The sequence below is a fragment of the Amblyomma maculatum genome, chromosome 4, assembly GCF_055883805.1.
Source record: "Amblyomma maculatum isolate TAMU_Amacu chromosome 4, ASM5588380v1, whole genome shotgun sequence".
Taxonomy (NCBI): domain Eukaryota; kingdom Metazoa; phylum Arthropoda; class Arachnida; order Ixodida; family Ixodidae; genus Amblyomma; species Amblyomma maculatum.
Genome location: NC_139347.1, coordinates 199,501,452 through 199,527,261, shown reverse-complemented (window position 1 = coordinate 199,527,261; position 25,810 = coordinate 199,501,452). Strand labels below are relative to the sequence as shown.

At 45.5% G+C, this 25,810-nt stretch overlaps 1 protein-coding gene across 1 annotated transcript in view; it reads left to right on the top strand.

Moving 5' to 3' along the window:
- The window catches only part of LOC146193974 (cell adhesion molecule Dscam1-like), a 640,182-nt gene that overhangs the window by 430,241 nt on the left and 184,131 nt on the right, over positions 1-25,810 (top strand). The window contains exons 10-13 of the mRNA XM_084600664.1: positions 8,714-8,833; positions 12,412-12,585; positions 16,649-16,796; positions 19,533-19,681. Of these exons, the coding sequence (XP_084456790.1) occupies positions 8,714-8,833; positions 12,412-12,585; positions 16,649-16,796; positions 19,533-19,681 (591 nt within the window). The remainder of the gene's footprint in view (positions 1-8,713; positions 8,834-12,411; positions 12,586-16,648; positions 16,797-19,532; positions 19,682-25,810) is intronic.

Genomic DNA, 25,810 nt, shown 5'->3' with positions numbered 1-25,810 from the left:
CGCCAGCAGATACGCGGCTTTCGTCACTCCGACGGGCAGCTACCAGCCAACAATGATGAGTTTCGGACTCAAAAATGCTCCATTTTGTTTTTCCCGACTCATGGATAGGGTTTTAAAGGGGTGTGAAACATTCGCGGTGCCTTATTTAGACGACATTGCGGTTTTTTCCGACTCATGGGCGGACCATATGGTACATCTAAGAGCTGTACTGAGCCTTTTGCGTCAAGCTGGACTAACCGTAAAGGCCGAGAAATGTTGCCTGGCAAGGGCGACCGTGGACTACTTGGGTCACAATGTAGGTCAGGGTTTCAGGAAACCCAGCGAGATTAAGATTTCTGCGGTAGCAGACTACCCGCGGCCGAGCACGAAGACGGAAATTCGAGCATTCCTGGGTCTGACTGGGTACTACAATCACTACATCCCTAACTATTCAGCTTTGGCCAGCCCTCTGACCGACGCTCTCCGCAAGACAGAACCGACAAATGTAGTCTGGGACGAACAAAAGGAAGCCTCCTTCGTAAACCTGAAGGCTGTGCTGATTAGCCGTCCGGTATTGCGAGCTCCAGACTATGGCCGAGAATTCACGGTCCAGTGTGATGCCAGTGATCGAGGGCTAGGTGCTGTTCTCTGCCAGAGAGATGACGACGGTAATGAGCACCCGGTGCTCTACCTGAGCAGAAAACTGAGTTCTAGAGAGAGGGCTTATTGCGCGTCAGAGAAAGAGTGCGCTTGCATTGTATGGGCCATTCAAAAATTGCAGTGCTATCTTGGAGGGACCAAATTCACCGTAGAGACGGACCATTGTCCCCTGGCTTGGCTGCAAACTGCGACATCGAAAAACAGTCGCCTTCTTAGGTGGAGCTTGATTTTACAGCAGTACAATTTTGAAATAAGATACAAAAAGGGGAAGTTAAATGGGAATGCGGACGCGCTTAGCCGCTCTTTCTAAGCGGTCCGAGATGTTCCTCACCATGTATCGAAATTGATAATCAGGTTTTTTTTTTTTTCCGTGCGCTTGTATATGTGTGACTATGTAAAGCAGCACGTTTGGTTTTCTAGGCATACGTGGGTCCTGAACGTCTTGAGAGTGGGCTTTTCTCGAACAACAATGGCAGTTTTCTTTTAACCTGGTCTCTTCAGACGGGAGCCGAGTGCTTGTTTAGACATGTGGTTGAGTTTCAGACAGCTCGAGCAATTTGGCCTACAACAATCAAGACAACGCGACAAGCAACAGCGAGCTTCAAGCGTTCACGTGCAGGCCATTAAGTCGTCTCTTCATGCAGCAGCGGCGACTGCTGCCCTCCGTGACTCTTCTGGCGGGGGAGGAGGCTGTTACGACCGTGCATCCGCATTTGCGCGCTCTATTGTTCGCCTGTGGGCATGGAAAAGTATTGTGAATATGTGGTGATGGTCCAATGGCTCTAAGTGAGCCTGTTTCCAGGAATCCTGTTTTGTAAGCCTGTTTTGCTTTGTGGACACCCTGCAAATGCCAAATTGACCCTGTCAAGAGAACGTCTCGAAAAGCACAAAGAAACGTCCCCCTGCGGGAAATGCAGGAAGTGCTTTCTTTCTTTTGTTCACCCTTCCAGTCGAGAAGCCCTATCGTCCAGTGAGGAATGTCTACTTTCCAAAGGAGACGACAGAGTGACATGTCCGCTGACGTGCAGGACAAGAAAGGAGCATGACGCATACAGCCATTAAGTGATTTCCCAGGAATGCAGGAAAGATTTGCAATTGTCAAAAACGGACAATGCTGGGAGCGTATGCGGCGCCCACGTGCACTTGGGTTTCTGAGAAGTAAATCCACTTGCCGGAACCAGCTGCCTATCGATTCTTGGCTGAAGAATAGAAATGTACCTCCTCGCCGTTCCCAAGCTTTTCCCGCCAACAAGTGACCAGGCTCAACGAAACAATGCCGGGCCAGTCAGTGCTTCAGACCATCAGTGCAGTGATGTGTTCGATTGGATGCCGATATCTGAGGGGCGTGCCCTGGATTTGGTTGGTCAACATCTTCAGAGAGGGGCAGGACATAGGGGTTTTTAAGGACGTTGCAGAGCACGAAATGTCGCTCTGGGCCCTGGGTAAACGGCTCATCCAGTCGCTTCTCGCTATGAACTCTTAACGCTTGCCATTTTGCTGATGTACCCTTCTTTTTCGTGTAAATAATCTTGTAAATAAGTTTCTCAAAGTGCCATTAAACCTGCTTGTACATATTTCACCAACTTCGAAGATTCAATCCTACTTCAACCCCGAGTCTCTGCACGCTACCAAGTGAAGGCCGGGTCGACGTAGCCCCAGCGTCACGACAATATGCCTCATTCGGCCTCCTAACCTCACTAAGCCCTATACCATCCCATTGCATAGCGTTAAACGTTACCAGGGTCAGTTTCTAATGGCGGCCTGTCCAGCGGAGCCAGAAGTTCTTAGCACCCCTTGCTGCGTCACAGGTCCGACCGCCGCCGTGGCCAGTTGTTCCGCTGGTGACTGAAGGCCGGGGTTTTATAAGACTAATCATGGGAAGTTGCGGCCAGTTACTGGACCAGGGTGACCAACTCCTGTTCTGGTGATGGAGTGCATTACCGGAGGTGTTCACCGGCATCTGGTCGCACCCCAAACCTGTTTATACAATTCAATCGACACGCGTTTTGTTTTTTTCTTATCCGGTGGAGAATTGCGCGGCACCGAGATTAGAACAATTCTCTTAAACGCCCACAAAACAAGGGAGCGCTTTCGATAGCGAATCGATATGTTTACCTTCCTCGCATCGCTTGCGCTCATTTTTATCGGGCATTGTAAAATACCTCTTGAAATGCATGTAAGACCAATGTACTCCTTAATTCAGTTTTGAGATACCTCGAGGTAATTTGTGGCTTCTTAGTAAAGCTTATAGATATGGCCAGGAGCGAATTAGTTAACAACCACAGGAGATTATAAAGTGTGTACGTAATGTATTAACGACATTCTGGACACTTAAGAGGAATATTGGAAGCCATCGTAATGATCGAAACAAACAGTGAAATTTAACGCTTTAAAGCACAACGAAATCTATCTCCACGAAGAATACCTTCGAAATAAGAACAGCTTCTCTGCACAGAAAAAGCCGAGTTAGCATTGCGGATTTATTAGTAAGGCTATTTTTTTGTGGTATAGCGAGCATAAAACAGAGGAGAGGTTGTAAGACTCACGTGAGGGAAAACACAACTTCTTCTTTTCCTTAAGGGCCCCTACCCTTGGCATGCAAACAATTGACCTAATTATCACATATGCCATTAGCACCTCATGTAAATACAAGTAATCTTCGCTTAGAGCTACCGAGACGGTTTTTTACAAATTAGCAAATAAACGATAGACTACACGAAGATACGTGAAAATCCTTGCACCACATTTTTGTAGCATGGAATATAAGCGCATTAGTATGCTCAAACATACGTAAACTACAGTTATTAAGCTGGTTGCTGTCTTTTGTTGTGCAAAGTTACTATAATATTTCGCGTTAGTTCTTAAGAAAAAATCATTTTAATAGCAGACATTCACTGAGTGTTTTCTGGGCTCTTAAATAAATATAATGGGCTTATTGCTTCCTCAAAACCTTTTTCCTTGTTTTATTGCTGTCTGAAATAATCCGACCTTAGGAAATCAAAGCAAATTTAAAACCGAGTACCTCTCAAAAAACTGAAATAAAACTCTCCAGTACAGACGAGCTTCATTGCTGATACCGTCAACAGTTTTGGTGCTTTCAAAGCCGCTCATTAAAGCACTGCAGAAAAAAATATATTCTGGATCAGAGAAGCGTACTCTTTGTGGCAAACTTTGTTCGGCCCAACCACCAATTTTATTCATAACCACATTTCGGTTTATGTGGGATGAAGCGAAGCAAATCACATGTCTATTCACCTCACCTGAGAGAAATTCCAAGAGCTGGATCTACACACAAAAAATGTATACGGAAAGAGAGGAAGTCCAAGAGAAACATGCAGTATAATTAACATGTAGCATGGCTACATAAATGCCTTGAAACAAAAGGTTCAGAGTTCGCTTTCAATCTGTTTTTATCCAACGGACACTCTTGCAAGGAATAGTTTCGGTCCATTGTGCAAACTTTGCGCGAATTTATTGCAGTGGTATTTATTGAATAAATTTTCTAAAGGTAGCTCATTTTTCACCGGACAGCCTGACAAAATGCTACACCTTTGAAGTCTCTAATGCAGACTAATGTTTCGGTGCTCTCCTTCATCTGCCCTTTCTATATTTAATATGTAGTGGCAGGATAGAAGAAAATAACTAACTTTTGTTATGTTTTGTGAGAAATAGAGGATAACGACTCGCAAACCTATGGTGGATTTTGCCTCGCGCTCCCCTACGTCAAACCCATTGATCATAAACACTCTACCCCTTAAGAACAACGTTGGTGTGTGTTCACAGAAATACGAAGCCACAGCTTCCTCAGAGCGGGAATCACGAAAAACTCTGGCAAATATTGGTAACCATAGCTTCTCTGAATTACTCGCACTTTAGACACGAGCCCATGGTCAGCCAGATATTTACATATGAACAGCACAGTTACATGTGAAAAGAAACGTTTTCTTGAGGATAGTTAATCGTCGTTTCTCGCCATCCTTGTGATGGCAGCTGAACTTCAGAGCTGGCCATTGCAATTGAAGCGTATCGAATTCTTAAAATGTTTACAAGCGCCAACACTGTTACTTATGATTTCGTGGTTTCGTTTATAAAGTTTAAGTTCCCAAAATAACATCTGTTTTTGGGAAAGGCGAAGTTAAGGGTATGGAATGTTTTACTAGACCTTCTTTAAAATGCACTGACATCTGCAGGGATTTAACGGCAGTGATTGAACCCACGTCCTCAGAAACAAGGGCTCTATCCACTGAGCCAACGCGAAGTGTGACTTATGCTTCTATCTTACATAGGCAAAAGCTCAGGAAGCGTAAAATGCATGGCGTACATAAAGCATCTTCTCATGCATGCTGCTAACAATTGCTGAGATGGCATTTGTATTTTGTACTTTTGAGATAAAATTTCGCTCACGCACCGGAGAAACCTCCAGCAGACGCACGATGAAAAGAAATAGAGGCTGAAAGTAATTCTAGATATCGCCTCTTCCGACGTGCGTCTCTCGGGCTGTCTCTCTATCGCGGCAATTTTAACGCTATCAAACGTTGCGCGCTGACGCCGCGACCATTGTTCACGATATTCCGAGGCCGTGGCTGGATTTCTTCGCACACTCTCGAAGACCGAGCGCCGCTAAGACGCCATAAATAAGAATTTGCCGTGGCAGCGACGACACTGGGCGTAGGCGTGCTGGAAGAAACGTGCGAGGCTGAGAAAGAAAAGAAAATTACCTCACCAGGCCGCAGGAAAAGTAGCATCTTCGACGCGTGCGATCCCGTCAGTCATCTCTATTCTTGTTTTTACTTTCCAGGTCTCTCACCAGCGAGCTTGACGTTCTATTTCTCGCTTCACTATTTTGTAGATTTTTTTTTTTCTTCGAGTGTTGACTTATAGCTATCGGTTCCAGCGAGAAATCGTAGCCAATCTTGAAGCGCAGAATGGGGGCGACCGTAATTTATCCTAATCATATTGTCGCCTGCAGGCAATTTATAACTTGCCGAGGATTTTCGAGTAAGGCTGCGGGAAAAACTGCCTCAATTTTCAATCCTCGGTGAACGAGAAAAAAATTAAAAAGGAGGCGAGCGCAAAGTTCTGTGTACTGTGAAAAACGCTCGCTCTGTCACCAAGTGAGGGATAGGAAGGAGAAACAAGGGTAAAAAAAGAGTGACGTGGATTTGAGAAGTGCTTGACGCGGTACTTGACGAAAGTTTTACCGTGCAGGAACCTCCGATGTCTACTAGACGGCCGCTGCTGTCCGAGCTTTTTAGAAGAGAAGCCCCAAAAAGCATTTATATCTACCCGCCGATCCCCGTTTTTGTAAAGGCGTACAAGTAGATGCCGCGCATATATGTTTTATCGCGCATTTCTCTGAAAGTACTTTCATGGCTGTCGACGTACTATCAGAGGCAAAAGTTTCTAGGACACACGATCGCTAACCATAGCGTACAGCTTTCCTTGAAGCCGCAGTTGTGAAGGAGAAGCTAGTCGTATACTTCTCTAAAAGCAGTGAGTGAAACAAGGAGATTCTCGACAAACATCATTGCACAGTGGCGAGTGTGCTGAGATAGGCGGTTTGTTTGTCTATGAAATTTAATGCCCTAAAGCGACTCGCGCTGTGAGGCAGGCCTCAGGGGAGAGATGTGGAGAGTTCAACCACCTGCGGAATTTCACGCGAGCTGATTCGCGCAGTACAAGGAGCCTTGCGTTTTGCCACCTTCGAAGCTTGGTCACAGAGGCTGGGATGCAGCCTCGGTGACCTTGCTCAATCGTCGAACGCCTTAACCACTGAGCGATCATGGCGGGGAGGGGGAGATGTATCAGTGCGTGCGAACTGTTTGTTTTCCGATTGCACATGGTTTTGGAATGCAACGAGCATTGCGGAGAGCAAATTAATTTTGCTAAATTCGCGTAAGCGGGTCTGCGTCCTAAGCAAAAAGAAAAAAAAAACGAACTGCAAGGTATGTGACTGGCTATTTGCCAAGAATGCATTATTTTAGTATTTTAAGGACAAAAACGAGCTCTAGACTGCAGACTATTTGCGCGCGTCCTGCACTTACACGGAATAATGACTTCCACAGGCGCATTTCTCTGTAGTTTTGCGTCTCCTTACTTTTTCTTTTGTTTTCATCCCCCTCACCATGTGTAGGGTGCGACAATGGTAGCATTATATTAACCGCACACAAAGCTTCATAAAACGTATACTCGTGCTGTAGTGGCCTCTACCCCCCCCCCCCCCCCCCCCCTTTTTTTTTCTTTTTTTCTCTTTTTTTTTTTTTTTTTTGCTAAGGAGCACTCTCCTGTTCTGAATCGCATGGGTGGGACACGTTTTTTGTCACCGAGCTTGAGGTTGCCCACGAGGAAGACACAATGTCGGAACCCGCCTCATCGGCTTTGAATTATTTCGCAATCTTTGGACAGCTCGTAATCAGTTTTACTATTAGTTTTTTTTTTAATGATCATTCGTTCAGGTTAATTTCTAGTTTAAGAAAAGACTGTGCACTAAATACATAGGCACTGCGTTCCGTTACTCACTGGTTAGGGGTTGTCCATGATCAAATTTTGCGATCAGCTTGCATTAAACATGTGGACGAACGATGTACTTTTTCTGAAAAGCCTTAAAGTTTACGAAGTGCCGTCACATCTCTATCTGCTTCGCTTGAGACTACCCCACAACATCCATGCGTAATCACAATAGTTTTGGCAACCACAATCAAACTCTACTTCATGCGATTACAGCTCTGAAGGCTTATGCATAAGTTGGACAGCGCAAACAAAAACCTGCCCTTCTTTTGTTCTTTTTAGCCTGTGTTAAGATGAACAAAGGGAGACGCTTCGTTAACAAGCATTGGTAACCCATATGACATGAAGACACTGGTCATACAATGACTGCCATGCCTGCGATATTCTTCGAGGACGTAATAAAGGGAAAAAAAAGGCCTCATCAGTAAAGTAATTTCGTTTTCTATTGGGGGGGGGGGGGGGGGGTAGCACTCAATCAATCAATCAATCAATCATTTTATTTCAATAAATATAGAAATTGCAAAAAAATGTTGGGCCAATAGCCGAAGCTAGTTTAGGCCCGTACATACATACATACATATACACAGCAGTGGAGACACGCTAAAGGACATTTAAGAAATGTTTTCAGGCTTATACACAAGCAAACGTAACAACCAATGAGCATTTAACAGCAAAGAAATGAAAAGCAGGCATGCACATACACAAATTATTTTAGGCGACTTGCATAATTGAGAGATCACGGAATACAGTTCCCTATGTGAAGAAAATGAATACAACCAAGACATACACATTTGGTAGCGCCAGAAATGTAAGCATTTCTTATCTCTTTTATTTAGTGTTATAATAATATAATTCTGTCAAAATAAAATCTTTTGATGGAAAATAAAAAGTTATTTGCCATTTTAATTTCAAGTGGAATATTGTTCCATATTTTTACACCGACATATTGTATTAGGCGCTGGCCGTAAAAGTTTCTTGTGACTGGTGTCATTCAGCGCTTGGCGGCAGGTCACTTTGCTGCTGCCAGAAGCTGAATGATAGAGGAGGAATTGCCCACTGGCAGCTCAGTTAAGCACATACTTACGATAGATATTAATTCCTTCGCTGTGAAAAAGTATTTCACCTTCATGAAATGTCGAAATGTCTTCCCCTTAATCAGTGGTAAAGTGAGATTGCTTGACGGATCGAGAATTGCTCCATTGCCATGTGAGCCCGAGTAAAAACGTGCTGAAAAATTTAGCAGTCTGCTCTAGAGAAATGCAAGCAAGTAAAAGTAACGCGAACGTCTTGAACACCAAATGAATTATAAATTTTGAATAATTGGCGTGTTACGCCTGTTTATCCAGTCAGCTTGAAGTTTTAACATTATACATCCATCTTTATTTAGATTTTTTGGATTAAAGTAGTGGATTATCAGGTATTCTTGCCGAGCTTGCATTCAGTAGGCTACGAATGTCTTGCTCTCTTGCGCTGGTATACATGTCTCAGCTTTCATTGGTGTCGAATTTTGATTTCATGCCCTATAAGCAACAGGGTTTTTTGAATTGAAATATTTCCTTCTGTACAGTTCCGCCATACTGGCGCAAGCAGCCCACGGACAAGTCCGGCATCCTGGGAGAAAGCGTCATCATCGACTGCCAAGCCGATGGCGTGCCCCAGCCTCAAATACGGTGGAAGAAAATGATTCGTAAGTGAAGCTACATTGTTATCTTGTAAGTTCATCAGCTGGAATAATTACACTAATACTCTTCTTTGCTTATAAAGCTAGCGTTTGCTTTAGTGTTTGCCCCCTTTGGTTAGAGTAGCGGAATCAGGGCGAATAAAAAGCGCACTTAAGCCTCTTACTTCCTTGCACGTGGTTCCACGGTGCCCTCTTCCGGTACGCTTAAGGTTGGCAATGTCTGCCTTCATTGGCGTCTGTTGGAAGTGAGCGCGTTTTAGAATAAACATAAATTCGCTAAGTTTAAGCTATGGGAAGTATGTCGCGAAGCACAGTCATAGCAAGTGCAAGCGTCCGCTCTCCTTCTTTTTTTTTCTTCTTCTAATCTCTACTCCTTTTTTTATCTTCCTTATCCCTTATCACAGCGCGGCTCTGCAAGTCATCCTGGTCTGCTGCTGCGTCTTTCTTTTTAACTACTTATAACCTCTAAACACAATCACAACAATGTAAGCAAAGGTCGGTCAAGAATGTTCGCTTTTAAGCTCCAGTAATAGCGCCGCTAAGTTGAAGGAGGCAAAGTTGCCTGCGCATTTTAGGCCGTTGCCTTATGCCGCACACCGTGCTGTACTGCTGGCATTCCTCTGTTTAACAGTTTGCATCCTATTCTGACGCAAGTAGCACCGAACGTTAGAAGTGGACGCTTTTTTGCTAGCTATGTACACGGTCGTCCACTTCTACCTTGAACACCGCTCTGCGTGGCCAGTGCTCCGCGGAGCGCCTCTCGCGGGTGCCTGGGGAACGAGCGCGCAAGCGCAGTGACAGCTGTAGGTGGGGCCTCCGCTGCGTCGTCTGCTTAAGCGGCGGCTCCGCCAAGGCGCGCCTTGGCGGAGCCGCCGCTTAAGCAGACGACGCAGCGGAGGCCCCACCTACAGCTGTCACTGCGCTTGCGCGCTCGTTCCCCAGGCACCCGCGAGAGGCGCTCCGCGGAGCGCTGGCCATGCAGAGCGGTGTTCAAGGTAGAAGTGGACGACCGTGTACATTCAAATTTACCAGTCGGAAGAAATGGGCCCCCGAGTGGGAAATTCAATAACCATGCCTAAGAGACGAATAAGACTGAAACGTAAGACTCGAACGTGCATTATTCCAGCGCTTTGTTTGTTCTCACTTTGTATATTTTCTTTATTTCAGTTGCCACTGCTACAATTTGCCGCTATAAATCATTGTCGTTTGCTTTACCGTGAAGTGAATAAGGCAAACAACGGTTCCCGAGAAAACATATAAGCTGTGTAGCTGTCATGCCTGGAGTGGCCTAAATAACCAGAATGCCATTCTTCTTTTATACAGACAGTTCATTTACAATATTCGATTACGATCGACATCAACTGGATCAAATTGTGCGTCGGCAAGCGGCAAACGAGACTTTTGGTATTTTGCGTCCTCCGCCCTGAGTACCGACGTGACGCGCTAGTCAGCTGTCACCACCACCGTCGACGGCGATGCTCAATGCTGGCCGGCGAGGAAAAGAGGGCAGGAGAATCGATACCCCCAGTGCGCATGCGCTGCGCGGAAAACACGCGCTAGGGAGCGACAGGGGAAGGGGAGAAAGGCGTCCGAAAATAACAGTCCACCCGTGTGCGCTTTCTAACATCCTAATGCGGCACATCACGCATCTCGGCATTGGCACGCAAACCTGGCGACACATAGCGGGGGCACACTTTTTTTTTTTCGTTGCAGTCTGCTTTTATTTCGCTCGCGTCAGGGCATGATGAAAACGGCAAAGGAAAAATGAAAGCAAGAAAATAGATAAGGCCTTAGTGGTATAAATAGCTACACAGCGCCGGCATGGCGAGAATAAAGCTTTAGGTGAAGGGAGGTACGCAGAATAGGTAAAATCAGAATACTTCTGGTTCATGCGCAGCGCCAAGCCTCGCTTACATTTGCACCACTTTTACGACTACTGGTGTCGAGTCTGTCGGCGTTTTCTGGTCACGTTTTACGACGCAATCAGGTGTTCACGTTTCAACCGCAAATTTACATGCACGTGCATGCATCGGTGAGCTGAGCGACTTTTTTCTGACACCGACAGGGGGAGGTACTGCATCAAAACAAAGGTGTCAAATTTAAGTGTGGTAAGCGTCCTTCTCAGCGCCCTCAGCCGCAATGGGCGTCCAGCGAGCGCGTGCGTGTGTCAAAAGAAAAGCACTGCTAACAGCTTGACATTCAGTGCCCCCTTGGAGGAGGCTGGTCGGGCTCAGATCCATAAGTCTTTTATATGCAGCTTGAAACGTTCTTTCGGATGCCCCCACTCTATTCTCTCGACAGCCGCAAAAAACAGCCAAACGACGCGGAAGGGTGAGGAGTGAAGCGAAGATAAATCTGAGAACAGCTGATGTGATGGGATGCATTCGTGCGCGTGCGCTGGAAGGGACGTCTTCACGCCTCCGTCATCTACCATGCGACCCCCTCACTCCTCCCCCCCCCCCCTTGTCGCCTTGCAGCTGTTTCGCTTCTCGCTGCGACGTCTCGACCATCTTGATTTCCTTTGGTTCTTCCCCACATTCAGAGCAGCTCCGCAGACACATGCCGCACGAAAACGTGTTCCAAACAAGCAACCTCGTAAGCAAAACAAAAAGAGCTGGAGCACTGTTTTCGTCGATATCGAATCAGACCTGTGGTTCCGCCTTCAGAAGCAACAACTTTCTCCCGCCCACCTCTGTTTATTTTGTATCTGTTTGGTCATCGTTTCCCGGTGCTCCTCGAAAAGGCTTGAAACTCTACAAGGGAAGACGACAGGAGGGTGGTAAGGGATAAGGGAATAGTGCCTGCTCTCTGTTCGCGTCGGCGCAAAGTGAGCCAAGATCTGAAAGCGCGTGCGTTCTCTACGACGCTCGCGTTCAAGCGGAATCGCCAACAGTTTCTCGCAGGTGGTGTTAAAGGGGAGAGGGGAACGCTCTTTGCGCAACCGGATCTTCTTCTACCCATTTCGGCAGCACCCGCGGCACACGTGCGTAACGTTGGAAGCGCGTTTTCTCCTGGCGACAGAGGTGTTCGCACGGAGATATCTATATGCGCATATTCCCCGGCCCTTTTCCGCAATTCTCTCGCGCATTAACTATGGTAACGCAGTTCGCGCCGGCCGGTATTTGCATAGAAATGGAATTTTTGTTGCGATCCGTACACAGCGACGCCCGGGAACTGCCGCCCGTGCCAAGGGATTAGAATTGAAGACCGAAGTTTGAAGGAAAGGGGGAAAAGCTCCACCAAAGGCTCTGCTACGGTCGCCGATATTTTCATGAGCTTGCGCGCGGACGCAACGGCACGGTGGTAGCGTTGTTTTCGAAACGATGGCGTCGTAACGGTTTACACTCCGAATAACAGGAACGGGAGGCTACAATACCCGCACGCTCGGCATGCTCGAAAACACTGTTACCTATTCGCGGGACCAGCAAGTTCTCCCTGGCGTGAAATAGTGTGTTTTATGGAGGCGAATGCACTGTTAGGCTACCTGATGCCGCGGTCTAAGCTATTTTCTGGGTCCACTGGAATACATGCGGGCCCACGCTGACACGAGTGCTCTTATTTTCTCTCGTCCTCATTTCCCGCAGCGGGGCCCCTCGTCGAGTCGCAGACCATAATCAGCAACCCGTACATTCAAATCCTGGAGAACGGGTCGCTAGTGCTGCGGGAGATTGGACTCAAGGACGCCGGGGAGTACATGTGCCAAGCGACAAACAACGTCAAACCGAGCCTCAGCGAAGTAGTCAAGTTACGAGTTCATGGTAAGAGCACGGTTGATGCTGAGTCAAGACCACGAGAACGATGCGACTACAGTTTGAAGTACGGAATGAGACGTCTGGGTTTATGTTTAGTCAGTGAGTACAAGTGAAGGAAATAAAAATAAAAAGGAAGGATCGAATCTACTGTTGCCCATGGCCACATGCACGAACAATTTTTGTACAAATTTCTAGAGGATATTTGAATTCAGTGCGCTATTAAATCCATACCCAAGCAATAAGGTTTATTACGCTCTATTTTCTCCCATTCTGAATCAATATTAGACCAAAGCGAGCTATAGTGTCCGAGTATTGTGAGGGTCTAACCGGTTCAGCATATAAGTGATTGCGAAAACCTATACCAGATATGCAGGCACGTAAACAAGCTATATTCATTGCTAGGCACGTTTAGTTTAGAAAGATTATAGAGTTTCATGCAGGATTTCGATTTGCATAGACTTTGAACTTTACTCAGTGTAGAAAAATGTTTCTATCGAAAACCGTAGCTTCCGAAAACATGCAGATGCTATAAGAGAATGCGAACAGCGCGGTACACACGCACATTTTATTCAAATCTGTTGTCGTGGTGGTTGTGCGTGGGTGATAAAGGCACTCTAGACACGCCAGCAGCTCTATCATGGACGGCTCTGACGTTAGAATAACACAGAGCGTAGGAGACGCGCCGTTCACATTTTTCTTTATCCCGATAGTATTTTTTTAGGAGGGGGTAGCTATTTGTGCGAAATAGAAAGCCAGTTAGGCCGACCGGGGAAAAGCTTGATCAAACAGAAACTTTTCTTACCCCTAAACATTATTCTTGTGAACATTCTGAAATTTCATGTACACACTCCATAAAAGGAAAAAAAGGCACATTTTGTTTTTCAAGTGCATTCTCTACGATCAAGAAAAACCCCGGCAGACTGCACTCAGGGACATGCTGATGTCGCTTAGGTTATAATGGAGACGGCAAATAATAATACAATTGCTTTAGAGTGGTCTTTTAGAGCGAGCCTGGATGTCATGTGACTAAAATGCGTATTAGTCGAGGCCACGTCCAGACCATAACCACGTAGCCTCTCATAGGCAATTCATATGTTTTGCGACAGTACTACAGTAATAACTTCACCACACATTTCCTCATCAATATAGAGGGCCGTAACGTCACATCTAATTGGAACGGACTAAAACATCACATAAAATTAGATAATATGGTCGCAAAGGGACTTAAACATCTTTATGGAATACAAAAATCCAAAGTAAATTAAGTGCACTGAAAAATCATCGGGACGATTCCACCATGCTAAAATCCCAACACTGGGATTGCAGAATCAATAAATAAATAAATAAATAAATAAATAAATAAATAAATAAATAAATAAATAAATAAATAAATAAATAAATAAATAAATAAATAAATAAATAAATAAATAAATAAATAAATAAATAAAATCTAGCCCGGAACCATTCGTTCGCTTGTCCGACCCTACGCATGTAGGTCACCCATTCATTTCTTTTTCTTTTGCAACAGGATATTTATTTCGATGAAACAATGTTCGATTTATGTGAATTGCATTCGGACTATCAGGCCCTGTTCACGGACGTCAAATCACGTTCATCCGATTTAATTGAAAGGAGGTCTTGGTGTTTATAAAAATAGAAATATGACATAAATTGGTCTCTCTGATTGCGAACTGATATGCAAAGAAGACCTCTGACTGTTGAGCGTGCCATTGCTATTTGACATCGTACCTACAAGGCAGAGTTTAAAGGGCAGCTCCGCAGGTTTTCTGACATTCGAATATTCTAGTGTTAATTTTACTGTAGGTTCTCCTCTCTGTCCTGACGCATTCTACAAATTTTGGGAGCCGTGTGATGATGCGTTCGCGCGCAACACGACTTTAAAATATGCAGTTTTCATGGCTTAAGTTGAGACTATTTCTGCGGGCAACACTGAGTTTCTGACGTCACACAAAGTACACTGGCGTTACTGTTCATTTAGCGCGTTATTATGAAATTGTGAGGCTTATATTGAACTACCTCAGACATTTTATGCAGTGCGTCATGATTTCTATACGTTATTTTCACCATCGAACGCACGTACGAGTGTTAATACTGTTTGTGACGTCACCATTTTGTCAATTGGGACGCCGTTTCTTGCAGTGAAAGCAGTTTTTGTTTCAATTTGCTGTTTTTGTTTTTTAAATAGTTCCAATGGGAATTTCAAAAAATGATTTTTTTTTTGTATTGGAGTCAGGACATGCCGAGGAAGGTAATTCGGCTAAAACACAAAATTATGAAAAAACCACCGGAGTTGCCCTTTAAGCGTAACTGGAGATCTCTGTAGAACAATGTATGCTACTAACGGAAACTGAGCTGCTTAAGGAATAGGACAAATATTTGACGACAATCCATAACCAGCTTTGGATATTCGCGGTTATTTTAAAAAGGAGTACACAATTAAAATACATTTTTGAACAGAGACGTATACTGTCGGTCAAGAAGAATTATGCTGAGAGCAATATATTTAGAGTTATGCCTGCGCTGGGAAGTCAGATCCCACGGCATAGCTTTCTGTGGGTTCTCACAAGACAACCGCTCAAATATATAAACAGCCTCTTGGTTAGACCTAAAACTTAATTCACATTTGTGGGCTTGTCTTCGACCCGTTGAGATTCTTCCCAATTGAAAATGGCTCTCAGCAGACGCGCAATAAATTTGAGGGCTCCGTTTTCCGCCGAATTTAGTGCCTCTAGTTCGGTACCACTGTACCCATGTTGAATACTCCAGCGACACTGACGCAAAAGCAATATCCCGCCGTTCTTCTTCGCGTTTGTGTAGCGGATATGCTTTGAAATGGCTCATGTCTCCATTATGTCCTTTTGTTGCAAACGAAGGTCTCTTAGCTCGTTGATATAGCAACGGAGGCATGCATAATGCATTGCACCACATTTTGCCGTTTTGCTCCCTGCAATGAGCGGCCCAAATCTGTGTCCAAGAAAGTTTTGCAGACGCACTAGAGATTTAAAACAGCGGCTTTGCTCATCGTAAGTACAGTCTCACTTTTTTGACTGTTAATACTGCTGCTTAGGCCCCACGAAAAGGCTTGTTCTCTATTTACACTTACTGTATGCGGCATGTCTAGCGAGAAGGCACCACATTTTAGGAGACAGACAAAATATGCTAAAGGCTGGAAATGAGGCACGTGTCTTCTTTTATCGGGGCGCGGCCGCAGACACGGAGGAGCGAATGTTTGTTTTAGAAAAAGGCGAATATGGGCCGGTTGGTACATGTTGAAGGAGTGAATAAAATACTCACCGGAATGTGTCTGTCCTTCACTTGTACCATCTTGCCTCGCGCTGGTTTATTGCCTTGTTCAATGCGTATATTCTAAGCAGCTTTGAGCGACCCACATTGAGATATGCACACTAGTATCTGCGTACCGAAAAACAGAGGTAGGAATGCTTAAACGTAAAGGCGAATAGCATTACAAAAATTTTGATAGAAAAACGTGCGAAGAAAAAAATTATGCATGTGCAGTTTTACTGTACAAAAACAATCGAATCACGTTGCCTAAGGAGGCCTTTAAATTTTGTATTGAAGCATTCTTAAAGCAGAAAAGAGACTCCTAAAATAACATCTCTAATGAAATTTCACGGCAAAGATATTTCTCAGTAACATTATGTTGTTGATCAAACATTCTTTCTATTGTTTCCTCTTGCTTGAACTTATATCAACACTACTGTTCCCTCGAAAGTGGAAACCTGTGGTCGGCATGGTTACTCCTTAATTTTATGTCCAGAATATAATTCGATTTTTTTTTTCGCAGCATGTTGATTCTAGCATCACTCGCTGGTCGCTAGAGCAGTACTCAGTGCCGTCTAGAGTTCAGCAGTATACAGCCAGTCACCGGCAGGTGCCGTGAAATTATGGGTATAGAGTTGCCGAAGTGAATGTTACGTTGAACAAAAATTTAAAATCGTGCAGTAATGAGAGTGTCATCATTTTTGGCCTCTGTGCTGATAAAGCTTCCTCCTTGTTTTTGCTTTTTCCACTCGCCGGCACGAACCAGTTCCGGCCTTTTTCAAGTCACAGTTCAGCTCACAGAACGTGCAGAAAGGAGAAGACGTCCGAATCCGCTGCGAGGCCTTCGGCGAAAAGCCCATAAATATCACGTGGACCAAGGATCGCCAAGTGCTCAACTTCCAAGCCGACAATAGGTAAATATTCGAACGCATCTGTTTTACCATTACAAAAGGAGCCAGTCAGCACTTCCGAATTCAGAGAGTGAATGATGATACGGTAAGTCATTAAGACACCAAACATACCTGAAATTCAGGAGCAGGTGTGTTTAAATTGGTATGTGATAAAAAAGAACTTAAAATGCTCAAGATTATGATGGCTACTGTATTGTGGGCAAAAGGTAGCTGGGCGATCAGGGAGGAGTGCTATTAGTTGTGTTAAACATGATGAAGGTAGCCAGAAAATTGTATTTTAGTCGTGAAGTGAAGCGAAAGGAGGACTTCAGTATGTTTTCCACATGTTGAACATTTTCTCTTTAAGAACTGCCATTGTTATTGCTGCGGAATACTTTTGTAAGAGCACAGTGAATGCCATAACATTCTCGCAAAGAAGCCTAATAGTCTGAAATCTATTGTTCCTGTACTCTCAGGTTTACACTGAAGTAGCTAAAAATTATTCTTAGACTACAAATATTTAACGCCTATAATGTAACATGCTGCGATCGCACATTGCTGGCATCCGGAGTCTATGCCCATCTGAAGCAGTATTCGCGACAAGTTCTTTCAAAGCATTCCCAGTGCTTAGAAAGCCATCTTCCCCGTCACTTCAAGAGAAAACATCACTTATTGTAGACTTGAGTTTTAGTTTACATAAAAAAAAAAACAGCAGCACACCATGTTGTAGTGCACGAGATGTGTGACTTGCATGCGCTGAGGCGGCATTTACTGCACACCCTTGTATTCCCGCCTGGGCGAACATACATTAGAGCGATAAGTAGCCAAAATATTTCGTAATTCCATTTTCAGATTCAAGCCGTAATCTATAAAATATGTGCGTAAAAAAAGCATAGAACATCACGAGCCAGTGAAGAGTCTTTTGGGTAACAAAGAAAATAATACTTCACGCACTTAATCTCTTTTTTTTTTTCCTCTCGCAAAGTTAGGCAGAGAGATGGAACGCGCGCTTTTGAAATACTACCACTGATCTTTCCATATACCGTAAAGCAGTGGCAGCTGTTCGATTCGTCTGTTTAGACATAACGGTTAGCGCATCCTCCACATTTCGCTGCTCTCACCATGACCTTCTCCTTTTACGGCAGCAATCGTCTGATTGGTTCCTATGGCAAGGACCCTCCTGTTGCAAACCTCCGCTCTCGCAATAACATTCCGCGCTCAAGGTAGCCATCGTGCGGGTGCTTCCCGCGGAACCGTTCTCCTGCCTCGCATTTCTCCGCCATGGACATAACCCTCTTTTTCCATGGCACTCACTTCGTGTTCTCTCCGTGGCAGCCATCTTCCGGTTGCGTAACCCTCCACTCTCGCCTTTGCATTCAAAGCCACGAAGCCATCGGTCACCTCCTACCCTTCATCCTTTTTCCCTCTGCCGGCTGAAAAGCTTGTTGGAGGCACTTAGCGCTCTCTTAAGTGCGGTAAAGCAGAAGCCTTTCCTGCAACTTTTTGCGTACATATGTCACTTTTTCACTCATATATGCTTCTTTTTCCTTTTTTTTTCTTTACTATTTTTGTTTTTTTGTCTCTAGGTTAATTCTTATTTCTATTTTTCTCATTTTGTTTTTTAAATTCGTTCATTCCCATGTCTTTTAAAGTAAAGTTGCACGTCATTCCGTTTTTTGTTTTGCACGATTTTGACGTATGTTGCTCAACTTCGACGTCCATGGCTGTTTTGAAGTCTTCACAACTTATCGACGTCATTGGCTATTTTGATGTCTAATTGACTTCTCTGTGTCTAGTTGCCTAATTGCCCCACATCAATGAAATTTTCAGCGCACACATGTTTGTTCACCCTCTAATTCATACAACCATTCTTTTAATCATGAATCAATCCATTTCTCGGCGATGACGGTGTTCCACCGCTGACGCACAAATCCTGTCCACACTCATGAGCCTATATATGCTTTGTTTTGCGGCTGCAGAAGCCGGGAGAGCTGGCCCCTGCACAAATGTTTGCTCAACGTTTGCTAACACGAAATAAACTCTTCGTTTTTGCTCCGTCTTGCATCCCTTTGTTGCACATTTATTTGGTACGTGCGATAATCTATACTTAGAATTTCAAGACACCCATCATGCCTGTGGTGGCATTCCGGCGCAATATTTTTATAGACACCGAATTTGCTTAGTATAAAGAGGAAAGGATGTGAAGAAAAGAGGTTCAAATAAAGTTGTATACAATACAACCGCTGTTTCTGGTGCGAGACAGCTCAGCTCACAAATATATTTTATTGTTACTGGCGCACAACGACGCAGGCGTAAACGCAGTTATATTTGGATTTGAGGCGGAGGGGGGAGTCAAAAGGGCCAGGAAAGAACGCTCTGGATTATGCGTAGTGCTGGTCTAAAAAATATTTACGTCGAGCTAGGATGCCAGGAGGCCAACACTAGTGACAGTTAGTAATAACTGGCCCGAACATTTAACTATAACGTAAGATAGTTATGACTAACGCATTAGTGTTACCTCTGTGATAAACAGAAATTTGCGACAACACAACTCTGTCGTAGAAATATATTGATTCGGGGTTTCCAACTCCTGAACGGCAGTAACTCGAGGCTCTCATTCTGGCGCGGCCTCGGAGTTACCGCTATGCAAAAAGCTTCATCAACAAGTAAATAGTTACAATACATAAAACCTTTTATTGATTATCTTCTACTATCAGTCTTCTTTGTAAAAAGATTTTTTTCGCAATGTTTATTTTCCAGGTATAAAGAAACCACCACGACGCTGCCAGAACATGTCGTCTCCGAAATCCACGTGAAGTCTGCGGATCGTCGAGATTCATCGTTGTTCACTTGCATGGCCTCTAACGCCTATGGGAGAGACGAGACAAACTTTCAAGTCGTTGTTCAGGGTAAGTGTAGTGCATATGAGCAGTGTGAGAAACACTACAGTGCAACGAATTATGCTACGCCGAGGATTAATAACCGTGATAAAAACAAAATGCAAAAGAGACACGATGACGTAAAGACGACGCAGACAGGCGCGACTCACCACTCATGTTTTCTGCTGAAACACGCAATTTATACAAGTCACAAAGGAAAAACACACGAAAAAAGAAGCATACTTGGCTGCACCTAGTCACCTTTTACATGCAGAAACATCTCACCTCGTTTGATGTGCTGGATCCCTTCGTCATACCAAATTCGGAAGCTGTGGACAACCTTCTGAGGTCCAAAAACTCGGGGCAGTGTGGTGTTTTTAGCATAGACGTTCAAGATTTGAACTATTCTATTCCCATATACTACGAATGATAACGATGTGATAACGATGAAATCGCCTTTATGGGCAGAAGCTGTGAGTCGGTAGATTCCTTCATGGCAATTCTGTCTTTCTATTTATCGTCAACAGTCATCGGATTGGAAGGAGGCTTCTTCATTCAACCCACAGGTGTTTATATCGGTTCGTGCACAGCCCATATACTGAGCAACATTTTCCTCGCTCAAGTGAATAGGAATATTCTGCGTAATTCAATAGGATTGGTTCAAAATATTTTTAGATATGTTGATGATTACGCTGTCTTTTTTCTTGAGTCTGAACTAAATCACAGCATCCCAGAGTTTCTGAAAGTTTTTAACGAATGCAGCTTAGGCTTGAATTTCACAGCTGAACCGCCAAAAAATGGGGTACTTCACTTTTTAGAGCCGTTATCCACGTGCCCGGACTCTGTTGGACTTGCAGTCCCAGGTTTGCCAAATCGCTTCTCGATTATGCCTCTGGACACTCAAAATTTATCAAAAATAGTAATGCGACGTCTTATCATAAGGCAGCCATCACTAAATCTTGCATTCAATCCTTGCAAGAAAGCATCTCTGCACAGGTCAAAAGAAGTTAGTGAATCTTGTAAATGCCATGAATGTTATCTGGATTACTTGCGGAAAACTGATGCGATGACCTAAAGCGGGTTGCAAATCGCAGAATGTTTCACTGGAGCGTCAGAACAGAAAGTTGGCGAGGGGCCGATGTACATAGAATGGCTCATGGGCTAAAGAAAGCAGGCCACTGTGACATCCCCGTGGTTTTTTCTGGGCAGAAAAAAAAAAAAAATAAGCAGTTTGTGATAACAAATTCGATACAGCCGATACATTCGATACAGGTGATTGCGATAAGGGAAAAAGGCATGGTTTAATCGTTAGCGCCGCTCAACGTTGATACCCTGTTCTGATGGAGTATGTGCAAATGTCTTGCGAAGCGGTGTTAAGGGCAGACGGGTTGGTGCCTCACCATTAGGCTAAGGGAACACCAGAATTCCCTAAAATATCGGTGCCGGAATCCTTCTGCGCATTTCCGCGCATGCAGAGAAAAAGAGGAGCACAGGAAGAAGACAAAGTGTGCCCCACTTTTTTTTTTTTCAAAAACCACCGTACTTTTCGCGCTTTGCGACCAGCCTGTACGTGAAGTTATGGAGGCATACCATATTAGAAAACATCAAAATGTGAGTGTCAGTGAGCCCTTCGCTACCATGGCACTGTGAAATCAATTTTGTAGCCTGCACTTTGCATTGATATTCTTATCGACAATTCCCTCTATTGATTTCTTTTTTTCCCAGCGATGAGCGGCACGTGTGGTTTACAATTATTTCACGCGCTGACCTAAACTTCCGATGGGATTCCGCTTATTTGTGTGTGTACGTGTGCGTGTGCGTGTGTGTGTGCGTGTGTGTGTATGTGACTGTGTGTGTGTGTGTTCTTTGTGACTTGTAGGTATTGCGTGTTTCAGCAATAAACATCAGTTGTGAGTAGCGCGTGCCTGCGCAGTCTTTACGTCCTCGCGCATCTTTTGCGCTTTGCTTTCATCATGAAAGCACACCAACTGGCTTTTACTTTTACTGGCAACTTTACGCAATCAAAAATAACCATTTATTCTAGAGCTTCTTATAAGGTCGCCGTTGATGCGAATTTTTACGGACCATATCAGATTGGCCTGAAGAAATCACAACGTTATTAAAAAAAAACACATTGATACTCTTTAAGAGTTGCCATGTTTTGCTTAAGGAAAACACGGCATATCCTCGCTTGTGGCCCTATCACGCGCTATGTGAACATGCATAACATCCCGCCCGCACACATAACATAACCTTACCATAGAAAAATACACTCTACATTTCTAGGCTTTATCTAGCCGATCAAAAGCATTGCATGCGATGTCTAACTTCGCGTTCTGAGACTGAAAGCAACCGCTAGCGTCCGTCATTGTTTCTTTTATTAAAAATATGATGTTAGCCGCATCCAGCATATAGCTGCGGAGTAGCAGCTGTTGCCATCAGACCCCACAGCAGCATTGGTAACCTGTCTAATATACGCAGGGCTATTTTTGCAAATAGAGCTCCTTTTTAGAGCTGGCTAAGGCCTTAGAACTGGATTATCTGATGCTGACAGTACCTGTATAGCGTTTCGAAAAGCATGAAAGTTTTCCCCCACGAAGGTGCCCAGTACACAAAGATTGATTGAATATTCTTTCAACAAAGGCATTTTTACAGCGATAAACGTTCCTGCGCCTTTCTCCAGTTTTCGGCCTTGCCGCCGTTGTTGTGCCGGTGGGGTTATCACACAGTAGCCCACCGTCAACAGGGTTGTGCCGGTAGATCCCACCGCTGCCACCAATGTTGTGCCGGTGGGGTTATCACACAGTAGCCCACCGTCAACAGGGTTGTGCCAAGGAGCTGGTAACGCAGCGCTCGTCACCCGTTTCGTGAACGAGGGCTGTCAGCTTCCTGGGCGGTAGCGATGAATCCGAGTCGGCGTTGGTGAGATGAAGAAAAGGCTTTATACACTATTTACATGTATTTACACAACAAGATCGGCTCTGGGGCCGAAAGCTAACATAGCCGTACGCGACTGTTCTCGCGCAGCGACGGCCGGGGAGTTTCCGCCGCGTCCGCACTGTCAGGGGGCGAACTGCTCCCGATGGACGCTCGTGACGAACTCACACTCGGAGTCTCGAACGGAAGCACTTGAGACTCCGTTGCCGAGAACCGTTGACGCTCAAAATGGTCCAATCCGACGGCAGCACTTTCGCAGGGCCAATGGGAGAGGTCGCTGCGCTCTCGCTTCAAATATGCCGCGGGGCGAGAAGGGGTTCACCGTCAGGGCCACGGCGCGCCGTGCTGTCTGGACGTTCAGCGCATGTTGAAACACGCCGCTTCTGTCCCTTTAGCACGGCTCACCTCCAGTGCATTAGTGCTTTGCAGAGAAGTATCCAGAGTTTGTGAAGGAGGCGTTCGCCAAAGAAGTTTGGCGTCCGGCTGAATTTCTGGGCGGCTTTGGCCAGGCACAACAACACCCCCGCCATCAGACAATGCGCCGGGAAGACGAGCTGCTCGCATGTGGCTCGGATGCCGGGCGCGCTCGTTCGCCAGGTTCCTCCAAGCTCACGTACAGTGTCCGGGCGCCAGGTAGCCTCACGTGCCTCGGGTTCCACTCGCCAGGTCAGGATCTCTGCCGACAGCCTTGTTGCCGGGGCACGTCGATCAACTTCGCTCGGGTCGCTCCGATGCCCTTGCCACTCGCCACTGGTAACGGTAGACTTTTCTGCGGCTTGCAGAACCGACCGACAACAGGCAACACCCAACACAAGCAAGTACCCTCGGCCACCCGTCAAACACCAGACAGAGGCAAAATTTCAAATTCAATTAGCTAAATTGTTGTCCCCTTTTTGCTCCCACTACAACAAGAGACAAGTGTATAGGATGCAGTACACAAGGTTCAAACAACAATTTTGCACATTAGCGATACATTAAATATCAAGGAAAATTATTAATCAGTAATGGAAAAGAGTCTCCTTGAAATCACTTGGACCGTAGACCACAACTGAGGAAGTAAGGAGGTCATTCAATTTTGCCCCGATCTGCCTACAAAGTCACCGTTAGTGACGAAAGGCTCGTCGAAGGTAGCTATGTCTCGAGTGCATGACTCAAAGCATCCGAGTTCGCATTGTGCTGCTCTTTTCCGCAAGCGGCAGAATGCGTAGCAGTATTTAGGTGGTTTGGCTCTCCTCCCTCCGACACAGCCTCGGCTGTCCATTTCTCTACGAGACCTTTCTTTCCACTTTGGGTGTGAAAGAACAGACGTGCACAATTTGCTCGCTTTGTTGAACGATCTGTCTCGTTCCTTACGCTTTGCGCACCAATCGCGCATTTTCTCAGCCCGAGTGCATTTGCGCCGCTGAGATCGCCGCTTCTTTTCCTTTCGCGATCGTTTGCGTTTTCTCACCTTTCGGTGACAGCATTCTTTCATGCACCTGCCTTTTTGCTCGTTTCGGCGGCTGCACTTGAATGTTTGCTTTCTTTCTGTTGGTGCCAGCTCTTTCAAGCTGCCGGTAACCGGAGCTAGTATGGCGCCGGCATCGTTGAAGTGCGGCGCCGTGCCTGCATCGCGGCCAGCAGCGCATGACTCACTGCCAGTCGCGTCCGAACAAGGACAAGGCTCGCTCACGCCAGCCCCCGAGCTAGGCATATCCTCTGCAGGCTCGCCACTCAAGTTACACTGATCTGCCGGTGTGCCGCATCGCTCAGCGCTAACCGGCGCACGATCACGTTCGTCCGACAGCTGCGGCGCTTCGGATCGCGTGAGGTCCATGTTCGCCCTAGGGTTGTTTTCGCCAATACAATTGAGCGCGTCAGGACAGGAAGATTCATGGCTCCTATCTAGTCGCTCGCTGTCGACTTTACAGGTGTGGTTCTCGACAGCGTCCGCGTCATGGTTCTGCCTTAGCTGTTCAACACTTGTGAGCTGCGCAATTTCCATGAGCGCAACTTCGTTTTTCTGTGTGTCATGATCTACGTCGACTCTGACTTCGGAAATTGCCAATTTGTCGTCTCCTAGCCTGACTACATCTCCGCCATGCTTGACAACTTGTGCTTCTGAGTTGTCAGGCGGTTGAATTACTGTCAATTCCCCACTCTCGATTGGTGGAATCGGATTGCTTACAGCTACGTGAGGCGGCGTGCAGGACGGTGTCACTGCGGATTTCTCGCCGATGGCGTCGGCTCCAACCGGCTCAGCTGCCAGTGGCTCGACCAAGGTAACCCTAGACACTTCTGTTCGAGACTCGATCAGCTCGCTGCTGCGGTCGCTTTGCTCGGCCGCTTCCCCAAGTTGTGTCTCATTCTCTGGTGCAAGCACAATTTGCTCCGAGACTTCCTGACTTTCTAACCATTCGGTTACATCGGCTTTCAACTGATACGCCAAATCAAAGTACGTTTTGGTACAGTTTTTCTCCCGCTGATACCTGTCCTCAAGCTCCATTGGTGACAGCCGATGTCTTTTCAGTAAAGACTCTTTCAGGTAATCGTAGTTTTTCAAGTCAACGTCTATTACGCGCTTGATTTCTTCCGATGCCTCAGCGGAGAGAAGAGCGACCAATTTTTGTGCCCAAGTATCTCGCTCGAAACGCTTACTTTTGCAGACACGCTCGAAATCTGCCAAGTACTCTGCCATATCCTCAGCAATGAGGAATGGTTGCAGACACTCTCGCGGCTTCGAACTGTTACAATGAATGACATTAAAAGCTTTAATCTTTTCCACGCTCATTCTATGTGTTGAAACCTCCAGCTGCATCAGTTGCCATACGCGGGCGTCCTCTTTCTCGTGACGTTCCCTACGTTCACGCATCTCTTTCTCGTGACGTTCCCTGCGTTCACGCATCTCTTTCTCGAAACGTTCCCTACGTTCACGCATCTCTTTCTCGCGACGTTCATCGCGCTTTTGGCGTTCTAGCTTTTCACGCTCATCGCGCTTTTGGAGTTCTAGCCTCTTGGCTTCCTCCTTCCCTTTTCTCTCTTGAATATCATCCCAGGCCTCTGCGGCTTCCTCAACCGTCACTTCTTCTGCCTGCATGATCTCAAGAATTTCCTTTTTTCTTTTTGTTGAGCCCAAATCGATGCCCAACTCATCACAAATTTGAAAAAGTTCTTTGACCTTGTAACTCTCCATCCTTACACCGGCCTCTTGTTGATTGCCTTTTTAGAATAGTGTACTATACG